At 45.8% G+C, this 17,675-nt stretch overlaps 1 protein-coding gene across 1 annotated transcript; it reads right to left on the bottom strand.

The window, feature by feature from the left end:
* Window positions 1-11,419: 11,419 nt before the first annotated feature.
* Window positions 11,420-13,120, bottom strand: LOC120846238 (endothelin-converting enzyme 2-like). Its single transcript, XM_040217928.1, has one exon. It carries the CDS (start codon window positions 13,118-13,120, stop codon window positions 11,420-11,422), a length of 1,701 nt encoding a protein of 566 aa, XP_040073862.1.
* Between the last annotated feature and the right edge of the window lie 4,555 nt (window positions 13,121-17,675).

The raw sequence follows: 17,675 nt of genomic DNA, 5'->3' as shown, positions 1-17,675 counted from the left end.
GATAGAGACGTCGTGAGCTTGATTGCGTAGCCATCATACTACCGCGGAGGGGGCAGGGTACCGCTAGCTCGACCTGTAACGATTACTACTAATAAAATAAATAAAGGGAACCTACTCAAGGAATAAAGTGTACGTACCAGACAATGCAGAGGTAATCCATACGGCCTTTATTTGAGCTTAATGTCAAACAAACAGTAGACTCGATCGTCGAGCGAGAGACGAGAGGAGAGTCCGCCACCAACGAAGCCACGACCGGCTAGCACCGAACACATTCCCCCGCACCACGGTCCACCCCACCGCTCACAACTTCGAAAATGATAAGAGCGAACAACAAGCAACAACGAGGGGAGGAAAGCTGGCCCTCTATCCCGAAAACAAGGTCAGCTATTCATGCGGGAAGGGTCAACTTCGAAGAAAAGGTCGGGGGCATCCTGTTCTCAGCAAGGCGCGCCTAGCTGGGCTTTGATTGTGGGCGAAGTCGAGGGAATCACAGGCGAGTTTGGCGGGTCCATGCTTCTTTTTTCGCTGCCTGAACTCGGCGTGCGAATGTCCTGGAGAAAAATATTCCGAGTGCCAAAATAGCAAAATTTTGTCTTTGGATCGTTGATTAAAGTTTTTTGGATTGTGAAACAGGGTTGCCAAACGCAAGTCTCAAAAGATCACGCGTGATCGCCGAGAAACCGCCAACCGCGTCTCGGTGTGTGAACGGGGTCGCTCGCGAACCGCATCCGCGACCGCTTCGCGAACGCGGATCCGCTTCCAGTGTGAATGCGCCATAACTGAGTCATCCTGGTCGAGCCAAGTCAGGGCAACTGTCTACGAGAAGCAGGAGCCGAAGTGGCATATTTCTATGGCATATTGCCTCGCCTCGTGGGGCCCCGAAGGGTCCAAACGCCCACCCCAGGCTCAACTCAACCACTAAAAGCTCCATGGTAACCACAAAAAAAAAAAAAAAAAAAGGCTGAGCCGTTATTTTGGCGCTTCAAGCCTAGGTGTTTCGGTACTCTGGGAACATTCAGTGACTCCAGTGTGAATTAAGGTACGTTTATACTCCAAGATAACGTCGACGGGCGCGGCGTAGCGCAGCGTCGTAGATCGTTTTCGCCGTCCCGCAAGGCCCTCCGCAACCCGCTACGATAGCGGGAACTCCACAGTCAAGACTATCGGCGCGCAGGCGCAGTAGCGACTTCTTCGTTGCGGAACGCTTAGCGGAGGGGGCAGCGCGGTCTACGAAAACTCCCTACTGATTGGTTGCGGAAATCGAGTTTCTGGCCGCCGGCGAATGAAAGGCGTGCGTTCTGCGCTACGCTGCGTTCACTGCGCTCAACGTCGGAGTATAAACAGCCCTTTAGGGACTCGCAGAGCGCGGGGCTACGTGCCACGTTGATTGGGTACATGGTTGTGGGCATCGGTCGCGGTCACTCTAAAATTGAAAGTGAAAGCTCGTCGCGCGGCAGTGACACACAGCAGGTTGCCATGGCATCACTACGTCATACATGCGTCGACTCTCATTGGTCCTATCTTTTGTGCGGTGTAGTAAACATAAATGTCACACAGATAATTCTCCGGCAAAACGGCAAAACTCTGATCTCGGCGGTGTCAAGCGAAGGACTCGTGCCGCGAGCCGCCATGCGTGCAAGCTCATGAAAACAGCAACGACAACAAATGCTCTGGCTTGGAGTACATGATGCTGGTTGATCGAATTAAAAATAAATCTAGCGAATACGGCCCTGTCAAATTTATTTACAGAAATACGCAAATACCAAGACATTTAGGCTAAGAAAAAGTCAGGGCGCAAACAAGCTGGTGAAGGTTTAACATTTTAGACAAAACTCCGAGACTGGACAACACAGCACAAAGTTTGAGACTTTGTATTGTCATATCCCCCCCCCCCCCCCCCCCCCCCCCAGTCTCGGGGTTTTATTTATTTATTTTACAATACTGCAGGCCATTTTTCTGGCCCAAGCAGGAGGGGCAAAAATGCAACATATGGGTGCACATGAAAAAGTGACAAAAACAATAATACAAAAGAAGACAAGACCACTGCTGCGGAATGCATTATCGAATTAGGTCCCGTTCTAATTCCTGAATGAAATTGGCTGACTGAATAATGGTTTCTGGTAGCAAGTTCCAGTCTGAAATAGTGCGCGGAAAAAAACTGTGCTTAAAGGCATTTGTTTTTGCGAAGATGGGCTGTAGTGCCTATCTAAACCTGAATGTCTAAAACATTTAGGTTTCCCGTCAGGGTATTAAAATTAGGATAGGAGACACATCTAGTACTTACACCCTTTCATTTTGTCTAGTTTGCCATCTAAGTAATTTTAATTTCAGAACTGCCTCAGAATGAGCTCAAAACAGTGAAAATGGTCATATTTCAAGATTTTATTGAAAATTTCTAGCGTTCTCAAGGAAGATGCAAGGGTCGTACGACCATCACTATATTTTCATAATGAACCTAAAAAAACAAGCAATGCTAGTGGCGTCACAAAGGGGGGGGGAGGGGGGGGGGGGCGGACCGCCCCGGGTGCAGCGCACAGGGGGGGGGGGGGGGGGGGAAGGGGGAGTCGCGGCGGGTCACGCGAGAGCACGGGGAAGGGGGGGGGGGGGGAGGGGGGGGTGTCGCGGCGGGCTACTGCCCCGAGTGCCGCTGACCCTCGAGCGTGACGCCACTGTCTAGAGCATTCCTGAAACGCAGGTTTGTGTAGCGAAATTTGCCCATTGAGTGGCGAGCGGTATACCCTGTCATACGACGCCATAAAGCTTAGTTTTAATAAATAAATATATTTTCCGCTAAAAGACATTCTGCTAAAGGAGCTGCTGTTACACGACCGGTAAAATGCTATTTACCAACGATATTGATTGCTTTGGGGCTGGCCACACGGAGTTGTAACCGTAATTAAATTATTCAAAATTTTATATTTTCAAGCATTCCAAGTGTTAACGTCTATTTTACGAAAAAAAACTTTTTAAAAAGAAATAATTCAAATAATAGAAAAATAAACCCTCAAGATGATTTCGTGTGGTAGCCAGACACTAGCAACCACGAGGGTATACTAAATTGACAGTGTGCTAAACTATTGCCTGCTTACCAAAACCTAGAAATAATTGAAAAGTTTTATCTTTCTATTAGTTACACCTGGGTTTAATGCGTGTCCCGCGTTCCGCAACAAATACCAAAATCTTTAAAATGTCCCGCATTTCACATTGTCGTAGCATTCGACAACGCAAATTATGGCGCTTCCGAAGAACCGGCCACGGGGTAGCACTGAGGTCGCTGGGTGGTCGTTCTATGGGTACAATGCCCTTAGCCAACGCCTGAAGGACCCCCATGCCGAGGTCAGCCTTTCAAATTTATAATTTCAGGGAGACAAAATGTCGCCAGCTGGCTTCCAATACCGTGAGCGGTATACTGTCGAGAGTACTCTCTTTGTAAAGGACGCTAGCGAACTCCTTTCTTGAAAAGGGCGCGTTAGGTGAAGGAGCATTTACGGTGCCGCGTGGCACAAACTCCTTCTTCTAGGAGATGGTCCCTTCTACTAAAAGAGCTTAAGCGGTTCGTCTGACAGGAGTATTACATGTGATCAACTAATATATCAGTGATAGATTGAATACTAACGACTCGCTTTCACGTTCTGCGAGTCTTTAAATTGACATTCGTGTAAGAAAAGTAGTATCAACCTATTTACAACAATCGAGGTCCAGTACTATGACTTTCCTGAGCAGCCGTTATATTGCATCAAAAAAAGGTGCAGTGTCTCTGTCCTCCCATGGTGGAATTGGAATCACACTCGAAGGCTTCAGCGAAGGGCTTGAAATTCTTCAGCATGTCGTTCATGGGAGCTGCGGGTAGACCGCAGATGCCTCGGGCAAGGCTGAGGAAGAACACCTGGTCAGGGCTGTAGCTGGTGTTGTGGAAGACGAGTCCACCTTCGCTACGGTGATGGGAGTCCTGCGCGTAAGCCTGGAATGCCACTTCGAGGCCGGGGTCACCGCAGCGTCCGTCAGCCGGGTCCAGAGACTGCGATGGCTGCTGTGGCTTGGGCTGCAGCGGATTCTTCTTTAAAAACGGATTGCGGAGACAAAAAACCATCATTAACGCTACGTCAGTTTTATAGATTTTACTTTTAATGTCTAAAAGGTGGTTCTTGCAACCATGTCAGGACGGCTGCAGCAACAGTGTGATTCGCGCGGGAACGTAGTTTTTTTTTTTATTATTTTGCATTTTAATAATTGAGGTCTGCTTAGCTGCACAGAGAGAAGATTTTCAATGGGGGAGGAGGGGAGGGGAGCGGGGTAGCGGAGGCTTGTGTACTTTGCGTACGAAATTCTGGGGTGACTCAGAGGTATATGAATTTGATTGTCTTTAGGTTCTGTTCAAACACTTGTGTTTTACTGCTACCAACTTGATCCCCTCCGGTGTGACGGCTTGCGACCGGCTGCGTTGCGAGGAGCCGGTCGTAATTAAGTTCTCACGAAAGGTTTAAGCACCGATGTTTAGCCTCTCTGGTCGTAAGCAGTCTTAGACGTGAAAATGGGTCTTTACACCAGTGTGGCAGTGGCGTCGGAACTACTTCGGTGATGAGAGATCGACCTGGGGGTGGCGGTGGCGAGGAGAAGGGGAGCCTGGTAATGTACCTGCCTCCATTGCGAAAAACTGGCTGGGGGCAATCTCTCCCCCCTCCGCATTCCGACGGCACGTCATTTAATCGTAGTTCAACATGCCCCCATTGCCTTCTTGAACGTTCGTTAAATTATGGCTTTGCTGTCACTTCTGCAAGAAACGAGGATGGGCGTGGTGACGGAAAATGACGGCTTAGTTCGAACACGACGAAGGTGAAGTTGAGCACGTCAGCAAACCAGCAAAAGATGACAATTTGGAGAAGTTGTTCTTATTTTTAAACGGATGCCCCGATCGACTTAATGTTTTAGTATTCCTAGGCGTAGACTACAAAACAGAAAATTCGTAAATTTCGAAAACAAAAAGTCAGCATACAAGAGAGGAGTTTGGAATAACGATGTAATTCACTAAGCTCGCCGACTAGTGATAAAAGGCCTTGCAAGAAATAATCTCTCTTACCACCGCGATACATCACGAATAACACGGATGCAGTGTAGGATTCCACCCGTGGCTGATTCTGCTTAAAGGCCTTTTAGGTTACGGGTGAATTCAGTGTTCTTAAAAAGATAACAATAGGCTAGTCCTCCCAACCGAGTTTAAAATAGACAAAAAAGACACGTGGTTTTGGTTGTTTGAATTTTCTCCTTAGTTTATAGGCGCTTTTCAGAAGTTGTGCGAGGGAGCAGCTATAACTGAGCTTTACGTTGTGTTCCCTTTTATTCCGTTCGCTTTACTTCATCACTGTGGTCACGCGACAGATCATTGACATTGAGAACTTCAGGTTGCCCTTGTCCACAACGCAGGCTTTGTGTAAAGGCGTCATTGGGTGATTTCAGATAAGATCGACCAAAGGGTGGCTGGTCAACATTTTTAAATCAACTGATGTTTTTATATGACATTGTCTAGTGTCTGGTATAAACGAATCCACACTTAGTTTTGACCAGAAAAAAAAATTTGGAGACAAGAAAAATCGTAAGGCAGGGAGAGGTGGACAGTTGCAATAACGCGCACTGATGGAGGGGGCAAGTTTGAAAGTGAATAATTAAAACAATAAAATTAGGAGAATTTTAAAACTTTTTACAAACAAACTATGGGCACAACTTGCTTGTAATATAAAGTAATAATATTTATTAAAAATTTATTTAGTTTTCTAAAAATTGCCAAACATGCCTGCTCGAACGACAAATGGCAAACTTTGGAAATCTGTATCTCATGAAATAATTTAATCATTATTACATAACTTGCAGACATTATTTTACTAATATATGGCTATTATTGAAAAAATAAATAAGGTATCTGAGTGACACAATAGTTACAATATATTTAGGCAAACATGGAAAAAAAAATCAAACGAAGAAAAATTCCAATGCGAATAAAAAAAAAACACCACCTTCGATTTTTTTTTAAATTTGGGTACCCTGTTATACTCTATTTCGGCATTCATTTCTATTAAAAACATGTTGCATCATTGCACTGTGAAAGAAGAAACAACTCCCCAAAGTAGGGTCCTTTTTCAAAGCCTACACTTAGCAGTGTCCTATACAAGAAGTGACTCTGAGTTCCAGTTTCATGAAACTTGCACAAATCTTTTATATACATTTATTCAGATGAGGTCATTGATAAAAAGAGCGATCGGTCACACAGTAAAAGGGAGGAGAAACTATATACAGCATTTTACATAAGCGTACAAAGTGGTATCATATTAGAGACTAATGATTTGAGAAAATATGATGCAGTGTGAAGTTGTACCTTCCGGTATATTTTACATCTAGAGTAAAATAAATAACTTTACTTCCACACACAAAAACAAAGATATAATAGTAAGATATTTAGGTTGGCTGTGTATTTACGATTACAAACAATTTCAGGTGACGGATGTTATAGTGCCTAACTGGAGCACCTTAGATGCTCTCGGTGTATGAATGAATCGTGGCAAGCCGATATATTTTATCCTGCTCGAGGATAACATTTTGGGATTTTTTTATAGTGATCAGATAAAAATTATTAGTAACCACCAACAAAAACAGTAGGTTAAATACCCCGTGAAGAAAAATGTGATAAATAAGATGTCCCTGCATTCAAAATGAGCAGTCCTTGGGAAATCAAATTCGGCACTTTACGCTAAGGTTTTCCTCGCTGTACCCATTTAATAAAGTTGCTTCCAAGCAGATCCGACTGTCCGTGCTACATATACGTCACAGGTCCCTTCTGTTGATGACTTGCTGAGCCGCCACGCGTGCCAAGACTGAATGCCAGGGAAGGCGCGCACCGTCAGCCACTCTTCTTTTTTTTTGTTCACGATACCGAACAACCTCATTTTCGTCCAGATATACAAGATGCACGCCTTTCAGTTTCTTTGATAGAACGCTCACCATTGTCCTGGCCGTCTGAATTGCGCTTACTGAACGTTCTCTCAGGTTGTTCAGCGTGGCCTGGTGCTTCACGAGTCCGCCAACTCCGTCACATGCATTTTTCCCATGTCCAGATGCAGAAAATAACCACTGGGCTTGTGGGCAATCGTCCTTTGCAAATTGGTGAAGCTGGTAGCGATTCTTGAAATGACTGGCGGCGCCGTCACTTTCGTACGTCACGTACGAGTATACCGCAACGTTGTCTTCAACCCACTCCTTCACTTTTTCTAGAGCCAAGCAAGCGTGAGCGGCGTCGTGACACAGGTCCTCACTGATGATGGCAAAGCTGTTTGTAGAATTTCTTGTCGTCACTACACATGTAAATATCGAAACTTGTTTTTTTTTTTTCCAGTGATATGCTTGCACTTCGTCAGGAAGCACGATGGTCCAGTTTTCAGCAAAGTCAAAATGAAAGACAATGCTCCCGCGTTGCATGCACTGTTTTTCATCGTAGATCGCTTTACCTTGCGTTTGCCGGATATGGTTGTGAAGTAACCAACTTCCAACCGTCACTTGGATGACTTTTAGGAAAGTCTCAGGTTCCGAAGTTTTTTTCACAAGGTCGCCGGACTCCCATGTTGCAAGCACAATCTCTTCATCCTCCGGGATATCAAGTTCCTGGAGTGTAAGAAACTGGCCTTTTGGGCAGTGATCACAGTCTCCTTGAAGGCACAGTTCTGTTGCTGGGTCGCACAGAAATGCCGAGTTCATTTCACCAGTGTTGAATGTTGAGCCTGTAACGTTCTCTAGAGCGGCAATACAAAGATAATAATTGGCGCAGCGCACACAAACGCACACTTCCTGGTGTGGAATACATTGGACCCATTTAGGGCGCAACGAAAAAAATTTCGTTAGCCCAACGCCGGAATCGGGATGCTTGTCTTTGTATATACGGAAGGCCTCTCGTATTGAGCGTGTCATGAAGCGCTTTGGCACAAACGTTTTCTCTCCGTTGAGCATGACAGAGATGACGTCCTTCTGGTTGGGACTTTGGCGCCAACATTGTAGCTCGTCTTTCGTGAAGTACTCTAGGGCAGCAGACAGGTTCTCAGGGCTCACCTTGCACCTCGTGTAAGGATCCGGCTCATACCACACGCCATGCTTTTCCTTGAGTTTTCGGGATTTACTGATGAGGTACATTGAGGCCTGTGGAATCATCTTTTGAACCTCATTCTTCGTCAGTGTTGACGGCAGGAGTGTAAGCAGTTGACAACGTTCCCGGAGAGAGGTGGCGGTTTCAAAGGCCTGCCGAAAGTTGTCCACCCACTCAGTGCATGTGGAGCATGTTGGTTCGGACGACCCCGATGGTGCGTCCCTGTCGTACGCAATACGTAGCCTTGAGCGTATGTTCTTGACAGCAACCTGCTCCAGTTCTGTCTGCTTTCTCTTGACATAGGCAGGCCTGTCCCGACTTCTTACGACGCTTGGTTGTCTCAGCGGCGACACATCTGTAGGTAGTATGCTGCGATTTAGATCTTCAATTGCTTCTTCAGCTGGCACAAATATGTCAGGGCACTGCTCTGAGCTTCGCATCGAGATCTCCTTAGTGATGTGCATGAAGCAATGGTAGCACAGGTAGTCCGTCGCACTCACTTTGGTGGAACAGTCAGGCGGAAGAATTTGCTTCAACGAGTTTAGGTCCAACTCGCCAACACTTCGAAAATTCCGCTGCTTTGGTATAGTCTTTTTGTGTTTGCAAAAGTAATCTGCACAAAACACTCGTTCGGAGCTCCAGGACGTCTTCATAATGTATACATAAATAATAGAAATTAAACCCCAACTGATGGCATATAATTGCCAAGTGAAAGAACTACTGGGTGCACAAGTGACAAGTTCGAGGCTGAGGAGCTCACTCACTGCAAACGTACATTTGAAAAGAGAGGTCACAACTGAGGCTGTCGGCAAAGCTTGATCCACGTCAAAGGAAGAAAGAGGGAAAGTCTCCAGACAAAAAAAATTGTGGTCAGCGGCCTTCGAAAAAGACTTTCCGGAATCGCACTGTCGTCCCTCCACGCGCTGATATGAAAGCACCCGAGCTTCTACCACGTGGTTCATGACACAGCCTGAGCCATGTCGGCGACCGGTTCGCGAGGGGTTGGCGGTGGGGTTACGTTGATGGTCACTCGGATTAGCCCTTGCTGTACTGAGCTACCGCCTGCAGTGCCTTATCGCCGGCTGGTGTCAACAACGAGAACACACACACCCTGTCTACACCAAAACTACAAGCGTTCACCGCACACGCGTCGCCGCCGCTTTTAAGCTTTTGTGAAATTGCTTTCTTTTGCCGCGGAGAACCGCCTTATCTTAACTACGCGCCTGAAATCCTTCCAGGCGGGCGTACACAATATCAAGCGTTTCGAGAAATGCCCGTGGAGTAGAACTATGGAAAAATTCGGAGCCCGCGATGTCGATATCGTCGCCGTTGTGTTAGTACGCCGTCGCGTACTGCAGTCCCCCGTTGGGGGAGGGGGGGGGGGGGTCTTACTACGATAACATGGCGACAGCGTTTACACTCTATGTATTTACGCGAGGCTCGAGTATTTGGGGATAATGCTGCCGGTTGGTGTGCCCCTTTGTGCCAGATATTATCGCCCGTGACGCCAGCGAGTGAGATGGCGACAGGCATGACTGCTCAGTAAACAGGCGTCGGCGGCCATGTTTTGCTGGTTGAAGCGAACCCCCTTGTCCTTGACAGCGAGCGGGGAAATGCGAAAAAAAGATTGTATCGGCCGTTTTGCCAGAACTAGCGACGAGTGTCGTCTGCGGTTTCCGGCAACTATTTTGCCATAATCGTGAGCTTAGCGAGGAAATGATTTTTGCTAGCCACAGAACACTACCTCGCAGAAAGGGAATGCTTGAACATGTTTTTGTTCTGGATATATATCAGGGATATATATGAGAGAGAGAGAGAGAGAGATGAAGGTAGAGCGGAAGAGGGAATAGCATATAGTGTCGCAGGAGAATAAAGTAAACAAAGTTCCTAGTGGCCGATGGCTGCATGATCTTTTCTCGGATCATTAGTCCGTAATATGATACCTCTTTGTACACAGTAGTTTCTCCTTAATTTAAGTGTGTGAACGATTTCTTTAGTTATCATTGGCCTCATCTGAATAAAAATATATAAAAGATGTGTGTTGGTTTCATGAAACTGGAATTCAGAGTCAGTTCTTGTATAAAACACTGCTAAGTGTAGGCTTTGAAAAAGGACCCTACTTTGGGGAGTTGTATCTTCTCTCTCAATAAAATGATGCAACATGTTTTTAATGGAAATGAATGCCGAAATAGAGTATAACAGGTTACCTAAATTTAAAAAAAAATCGAGGGTGGTGTTTTTTTTTTATTCGCATCGGAATTTTTCTTTGTTTGATTTTTTTTCCATGTTTGACTAAATATATCCTAACTATTGTATCACACAGATACCTTAGTTATTTTTTAAATATTAGCTATATATTAGCAGAATAATATCTGCAAATTATATCATAATGATTAAATTATTTCATGAGATACAGGCCTCCAAAGTTTGCCATTTGTCGTTCGAGCAGGCATGTTTGTCAATTTTTAGAAAAATAAATAAATTTTAAATAAATATGATTACTTTATATTACAAGCAAGCTATACCCATAGTTTGAGCCTAAAACGTATTAGAGTTCTCCTAATGTTATCGCTTTAGTTATTCACTCTCAAACGGGCCCCCTCCATCAGTGCGCGTTAATGCAACTGTCCACCACCTCATGCATTACGATTTTTCCTGTCCCCAAGTATTTTTTCTAGTCAAAACTAAGTTTGGATTCGTTCATACCAGACACTAGACAATAACATATAAAAACATCAGTTGATTTGAAAATGTCGACTAGCCATCCTTTGGTCGATCTTATCTGAAATCACCCCATTACGCTTTTCAGCGGCTGGGCGTCTTGGTGAGGCAACAGAAGTTCAGTTATGAAGGCTCAAACCTGCCGCGCGGGTGAAAGGATCTTTAGATTTGAGGTTTAAAATTGGAGTAATCACCAACGAGAAGGGGCGGAAATCAGGTGAGTGCTCGATTTAGAGGAAGCGGTGCGTACGCGGGGAAGCTGCTGAGATCTAACATCTTAAGCCAAGTACCATGGCAGAAAAAAAAAAAATCACGTGTCTCAGTGACACATGCTTGGTGTCTGCCGATGACACATCTTGTTTATGTTATAAGGGGAATTGTGAATCGCTCCACACTAGCGAAGGCAGGTAGCTTTGATGCGAAGTAAACAAATAGGGATGACGCAAAGTGGTGACGTGTGGCATACGGCATGTGCCAGCCTCCTGATTCAACAGCGGCCGTAAACAAACAATTGATGGAATTGATTTTTTTTTTTTTGCTCGGTGCTTGTTTGACAGCACAGGCACAACTGAACAATCACGTTTTGAGAAATAAACTTACTGTGCTAACGATGGCCATGGATAAAGTTCTAGCGAAGTGCCAGCCGAGGGTACCGTAGATGATCGCAGCGCTCCCGTCCTTGTAATACCAAGGCGGAGACAGTGTTGCTAAGGATATCGACACTGCGTTCTCCCACTGGTCGTAGCTGAACATCGGATCCGTGTAGCCCGGCAGTAGGTTGATGTCGTTGCGCCGCTTCTTTTGAGATGCCTTCTGTTCGCGTAACGATTTTGTCCTGGTTGCCCAAAAATCGAAATATGAAGACGGGGCTTCTGGAAACGTCTCGTTGAACGTCACTTCAAACGCTGGCGAAGGCCATATGTAAATTCTGGTGGAATTAACCTTTTCCAGCATCTCTTCTCTTCGTGTTTCGGTGGTCCAGTTCACACTCCGAAGTTTATTTGTAAGTTGGATTTGTACGCTATTCAGCACTCTTTCTACGGCAGTCTTGTGCTCTTTGGTAAACTGGCTCCCGACGTATCCGGTCAGCACGGCCGCACCGTATCGCTGCTTTATCTGGTGAAGGCAAATTGCACCGAGTAAATTCTTATCTAACGCACCAAAAATAATTCGGAGTGCCCTTACGTCGGCCACGCTTGTGTATAATTGAGCGAACCACCACCCGATTACGTGAAGCATCTTCTTGTTGGAAATATTTCCGACAAAGAAAGTGATTGAGGAAAGCAGTTGAGCATTTTGGATGAGAATCGCGTCGTTGTTTTCCAATAAAGCTTGTTCAAAGTGGTGGTTGAAGAGGGACAGCCAGTAGCTACTATTTATATCGGGGGTAATATGATGGAGATCGCCAATACTTGTGAGTTGAGGATTATTTTCACGGTTTTCCAGGCTGTCACGAAGAGAAGTTGCGATGAGCATATCTAAATCCGCCGATTCTTCTAGCTCCGTCGTATTGGGCTGGGTGCCATACATCTGGTGAAACTCAGCCATGCGTTTGATACTTGTGGGCTTGTCGAGACCTTTATAAAGAGTGTCGTACAAGTAATTCGGCTCAATGACCACCCTCGGACTGCCTAGATCGCCCTGAACTCTGACTTTAAACCACACTGGGGCTCCCAAATTGGCATCCAAGTCCAGAAGCACAGCCAGCGGGTGCTTCAAGGATGACGGATCATCCGGCCAAGGAATGCCCGCGTCCCGCATTATCGTTTTAAATTTTTCAAGATCGCTTGTTTGATCTTTTTCAGTTCTCAAGATACACGCCTTGAAGACCGCCGAAGCCCTCTCAAATGAAGGAGGCTCTAAGCTGCCGTTGAACAGTAGCGCTGCGTTCTTTAGTCTCCAGTGGTTCCTCATTTCGGCTGGGACGTCAGCGATGTACTCGACTTGTTGGGAGTTTCGGTCTGGTGCCCAGTTGTGGCAAACGAATGAGTAGAAATCTTGGCACGGTCGCACGGACGTGTTCGCGCTTCTTTGGAGGTACCCCGCCTGCTGCAAGCATCCGTCTGAGGTGCACCAGGGTCCAGGGGTCAGCATTAAGGGTGCGCCGCGCACGATATGGAGAGAGAACAAGACGCCTAGGACCAGTAGGGACAGGCCGACGAACAGTGCTACCATGAAACCTCCGAGCAACCTTTGGAAATTTTTATCTTCAGTTCTGGAGGAAATACCGTAGTCCTGGTGATGGTCGGGCTGCAAGGACAGGTGTATTATTTTCATTAGTTATTTTTTTACGCGAAATTCGTCACCTTCGCTCTTTTCTCGAACGACTGCGACGTATGCCTGGCATATTTTGGTCTTAGCGCTATATAGTCAACTCAGTTTAGTTTCCATATTTCCTCGTCAACTTCGGCCAGGACAAAATACTTGTTCACAGAGTTACGCCGCTTTCTGAAGTAGTTCGTGTCCGTAGTGGAAAGGGAAACTGTGATTGAAATTTTATTCTCAACTTGAGCGAAAACTGGAAGCGCGAGACCGGTTGTAACCGCAGTTCGCAAGAAGTCTGGTAGCGCGAGACAGTTTCTGACTGCAGCGCGAAACGGATGACATGATAACTGCGCCTGTGCTCGTGTACCAAGAGAGGACTTCACAAAGCTACGAGATCTCAGTCACATTGACTCCATAGCAGTCAAACATAAAGTCGAACGCAGTCTGCTTCTTGTGGAGAGTCTGGCATTCGAACGCCGGACGCCGGCGTTTGACTTTCGTGTACGCCAGACCCAAACGCGAGAAGCAGAGGACGCTCTTGTTCGCTCTTAGTGGAGGGAGACAGCGGGCAAAGACAAAGGCCACTAGCCCTTGACGCTAGTCCTTCTAATTAGGGCTTGGCTCTCTTACGTCACCAAACACTCTCATCTCCTCCTCTCCTTTAGTTTCTCTCCGCATGGAGCGCAAGTACATCGTTCTCTCTGCGCGTTTCGTTCGATCTGTTCTCTGTGTTCCCACGTATACAAAAAAGGAAGAAAAAAGGACGTTGACCACCGAATTTGTTCAGATGGCACAAAAAGAAATCATGTTTATCTATTCTGATCGCGTATCAGACTTACCTTTCCTGCGTTGTGTGTGTCGAGAGATTCACACCTCGGGACTTTTCGCTCGGGGGTGCGAGGTTCGTGTTCTGTTTCCCCTTTCGGCCAATCGGCTGGGGTGACGAAGACTGTGGACCTCCGGCGCCCGCCGAGAGACGCTTCCGGGAAGCTCACGTTCGGCCGCAGTGTTCCGGGCTTTATGGTCACCTGCATATATATACTTTTTTTTTATGTAAAACATTTTTAAACGAAAAAAAAAAAGAATTCGAAGAAAGAAACTTTTTCTTTAATTAACTAGTTTTTAAACACTAAGATTGCAATTAGGGCCAATTGGCTCATGATCAAAGATAGGCGCAAAAAAAAAAAAAGGACACGAAGGTTTTTAGATCACGTGACGTCTACTGATGTCACGTGATCTATATTGTCACGAATGAAGAGGTAATGAAACAAAGGATAACGGAGGAAACTAAACGTTTAATGGGTGAACTTGTGCCCAAAACAAAAAGAAAAAAGAAAAAAAGGTGACAACGGAGTGTCGAGGCGTCGAGCGTCGAGGGCGCGAAGCAGCGGGATCAAACGCTGATGCGAAACTGACTCCGCTCACCATGAGGAAGGAGTTTATGTGCCCTCGTGGATTTCTGGAATGAATGATTGGGGTTTAATGGCGCAAAAGCGACTGTGGCCATATTGCGCCAAGAAAGTTAACTTAAAAAGCCTAGCATGCAGTTACGTTTAAACTTACTTGTCTACCTATATCAGGTGCAAAAATCCAATTGCATGTATGAAACTTAAAACGCGAGCAAATGGTACCAAGGGTCTATCACCAAGCAAAAAATAAGGATGAAATGGAAGGTGATTTCTGAAAAGTTCAGGAAAATATCTTCGACGTTGATAATCATGAAATCTACAATTCCAAAGGATGTGGAGGACAGTTAACACTTTCCCACACTTTTCACAGAGCTTTACATCTTCACCGCAGAGCAAGTGCAGGTGCGTCAATCGAGAATTACCAATTCTCAAGCGGCACAAAAGGACTTCCGAACGGCGGTCCTTATGGGAGGAACTCTCCCATACTTCTAAGTTGGGCTTAATAATGTGGAGTTTGTTATCGATCTGCGTGTCCCAATCCAGCTGCCATAACTTAATAATTGACTTGTTTAAGGCTGGCTTGAGGTCTTGGTGTGGCAGGCCAAAAGACGTTTCCGTGTAGTTTTTTGCAGAAAGTGCAAGGTGGTCTGCATTCTCGTTACCAGGAATGCCCACATGACTGGGCACCCAGCAGAATTTTATAAGTTGTCCTAGATGGAAAGCTTTGTTTATCTGAAAACGAACCTGTTGCACAAGGGCGTTCTTGCTGTCTGCTAAAGATGAAATAGCTAAGAGAACACTTTGGGAATCAACAAACAGAACTGCTTTGTTAATGTTATTTTCTAGAATATATTCAACAGCAATCAGGATACCATACAATTCGGCGGTAAAAATAGTTGCTAGAGGGTTGAGCTGCCTAACTTCGCTGAAAGCGAGAGAACAAACTGCACAGCCTACGCAAGTCGATGTTTTTGAGCCATCAGTGTAAAAGTGGAGATAGTCACTATATTTCTGTTCTAGCTCTGCGAACTCCCGCAAGAGAACAAAAGGAGGAACAACCTTTTTGTTGTACCTTGAAAGGGACCAATCACAATAGATTGGCACCAAGTCTCAAGGAGCGACCCTATAGGCCTGTCTCAAAAAGGGAGGCTCATCAAAAGAAAGGTGCAGCGACCTTGCCATGCTCTCAGCCCGAAGGCTCAAGGGCCGAACAATACTAGGCTTATTCTCAAAAAGGCGCAGTGATGCAGAGGTCTGCAGAGCGGAGAAGGAAGGGTGGTACGGATCACTATAAACTTTGTAGGCATAACAGAGACTAAGATAATGTCTGCGTCGCTCAAGCGACATCTGATGCGTTTCAGCATATAGACTCAGCAGGGCGATGTGCGAAAAGCACCTGTGGCTAGACGCAGCCCCAAGTGATGGATTGGGTCTAACATCTTTAAAGCAGATGGTCGTGCCGACGCATATACCGGTGCACCGTAATCCAACCGGGACCGCACTAGAGAGTTATAAATTCGCAGCAGACATCGTCTGTCAGACCCCCAAGTAGTGTGAGACAGCACCTTAAGAATTTTGGAAGATCGTAGGCATTTTTGTTTCAGTTCTTTCGAGTGGGGTACGAATGTGAGCTTTTTGTCGAATATCACGCCTAGAAACTTATGCGCCTCCTTTACAGTAATGGAATGATTATTCAGATGCAAGGTAGGATCCGGTGACAACCCTCGACGCAGCGAAAAAGGAACGCATACGGTTTTGTCGGGGGAAAAACGAAACCCATTTTCGGCTGCCCATTTCCTCATTCTGTTGATTGTCAGTTGCAGCCGACGTTCGCAACTATGCAGATTGCAAGAAGAAACTGAAATTTGCACATCATCCACACACAGAGAATAAGACACTGTCGGTGGTATCACCTTAGCCAGGCTACTGATTTTAACAGCAAAAAGTGTGACACTCAGCACCCCTCCCTGAGGGACACCACATTCTTGAAAAAACACGTCCGATAAGGTGGAGCCCAGACGTACTTGGAAGGTACGTCCCATTAAGAAGTTTTGTATACATCGCAACATGCGACCCTGAACACCGTAAGCATAAAGATCCCGTAGGATCCCATAGCGCCAGGTCGTGTCGTACGCCTTCTGCAGATCAAAGAACACAGAGAGACAGAACTGGCGGTGTACAAATGCCTCCCGAATAGAGGTTTCAAGGCGGACCAGGTGGTCAAGGGTGGAACGTCCAGCTCGAAAACCACATTGATTAATGTGAAGCACATTCTCAGTCTCCAGGAAATGAATGAGACGTCGATTAATCATTCTTTCGTTGGTTTTTCCCAAGCAGCTTGTGAGCGCAATGGGACGGTAGCTAGTTGGTTGAGAAGAATCCTTACCAGGCTTCAGAAGAGCGATTACATGTGCTCTTTTCCAAACCTCGGGGAATGCAGAGCAGTGCCACAATGAGTTATAAAAGGTCAGCAAACTGTCTAGAGAATCAGGTGACAGGTGCCTCAGCATCTCATAATGAATATTGTCTGGTCCAGGAGCAGACTGTTTCTTTACACTGAGAGCCAGTTCGAGCTCAGAGAGTGTAAAAGGCCTGTTGTATGGAGCATCACGAGCCCCAGACAGAATGATTGATTGTTTCTCTGCTGTTGCGCTGAACTTTTTAAATGCTTCACTGCAGTTGCGTAAACTAGAAACGTCTTGGAAATGTTCCCCAAGAACATTCGCTTGATCTTTCAGGGACGTTGAAGATGATGCAGGCAAAAGTGGAATTCTGAAAGGTAAGTAGTCACCTCTAATTTTTCTAAGCCGATCCCACGCTTCTTTTGCAGGTACAAAGCTACTTAAGGACGTCAAATACGTCCTCCAGGAGCTTCCCTTCGCCTGGCGTCTTGTCCAGCGAGCTTTAGCTCTTCTTTTCTTAAACTCAAGTAAGTTCCTAGAAGTCGGATATCTACGAAAGATGCACCAAGCTTTGTTCTGAGACTTTCGTGTTGTTTTACAATCATCATTCCACCAAGGCTTGCATCTTTTAGGAAGACGACCAGACGTTTGAGGAATACTCCGAGTGGCAGCGCTTATTATAACCTCTGTGACATACAGTGTTGCTTCATCTGGGTTCATGTTCGAGATTATAGAAGAATCAATTAGTGCCTCCAA

The sequence above is a fragment of the Ixodes scapularis genome, unplaced genomic scaffold (assembly GCF_016920785.2).
Source record: "Ixodes scapularis isolate PalLabHiFi unplaced genomic scaffold, ASM1692078v2 PGA_scaffold1__304_contigs__length_218370807, whole genome shotgun sequence".
NCBI classification, from domain to species: Eukaryota; Metazoa; Arthropoda; class Arachnida; order Ixodida; family Ixodidae; genus Ixodes; species Ixodes scapularis.
Note: the sequence above shows the minus strand (reverse complement) of the source record. Positions and strands in the feature narration are given on the sequence as shown.

Excerpts from the sequence above, each read along its gene's own strand:
- LOC120846238 (XM_040217928.1), bottom strand. The coding sequence starts at position 13,120 with ATGAAAATAATACACCTGTCCTTGCAGCCCGACCATCACCAGGACTAC.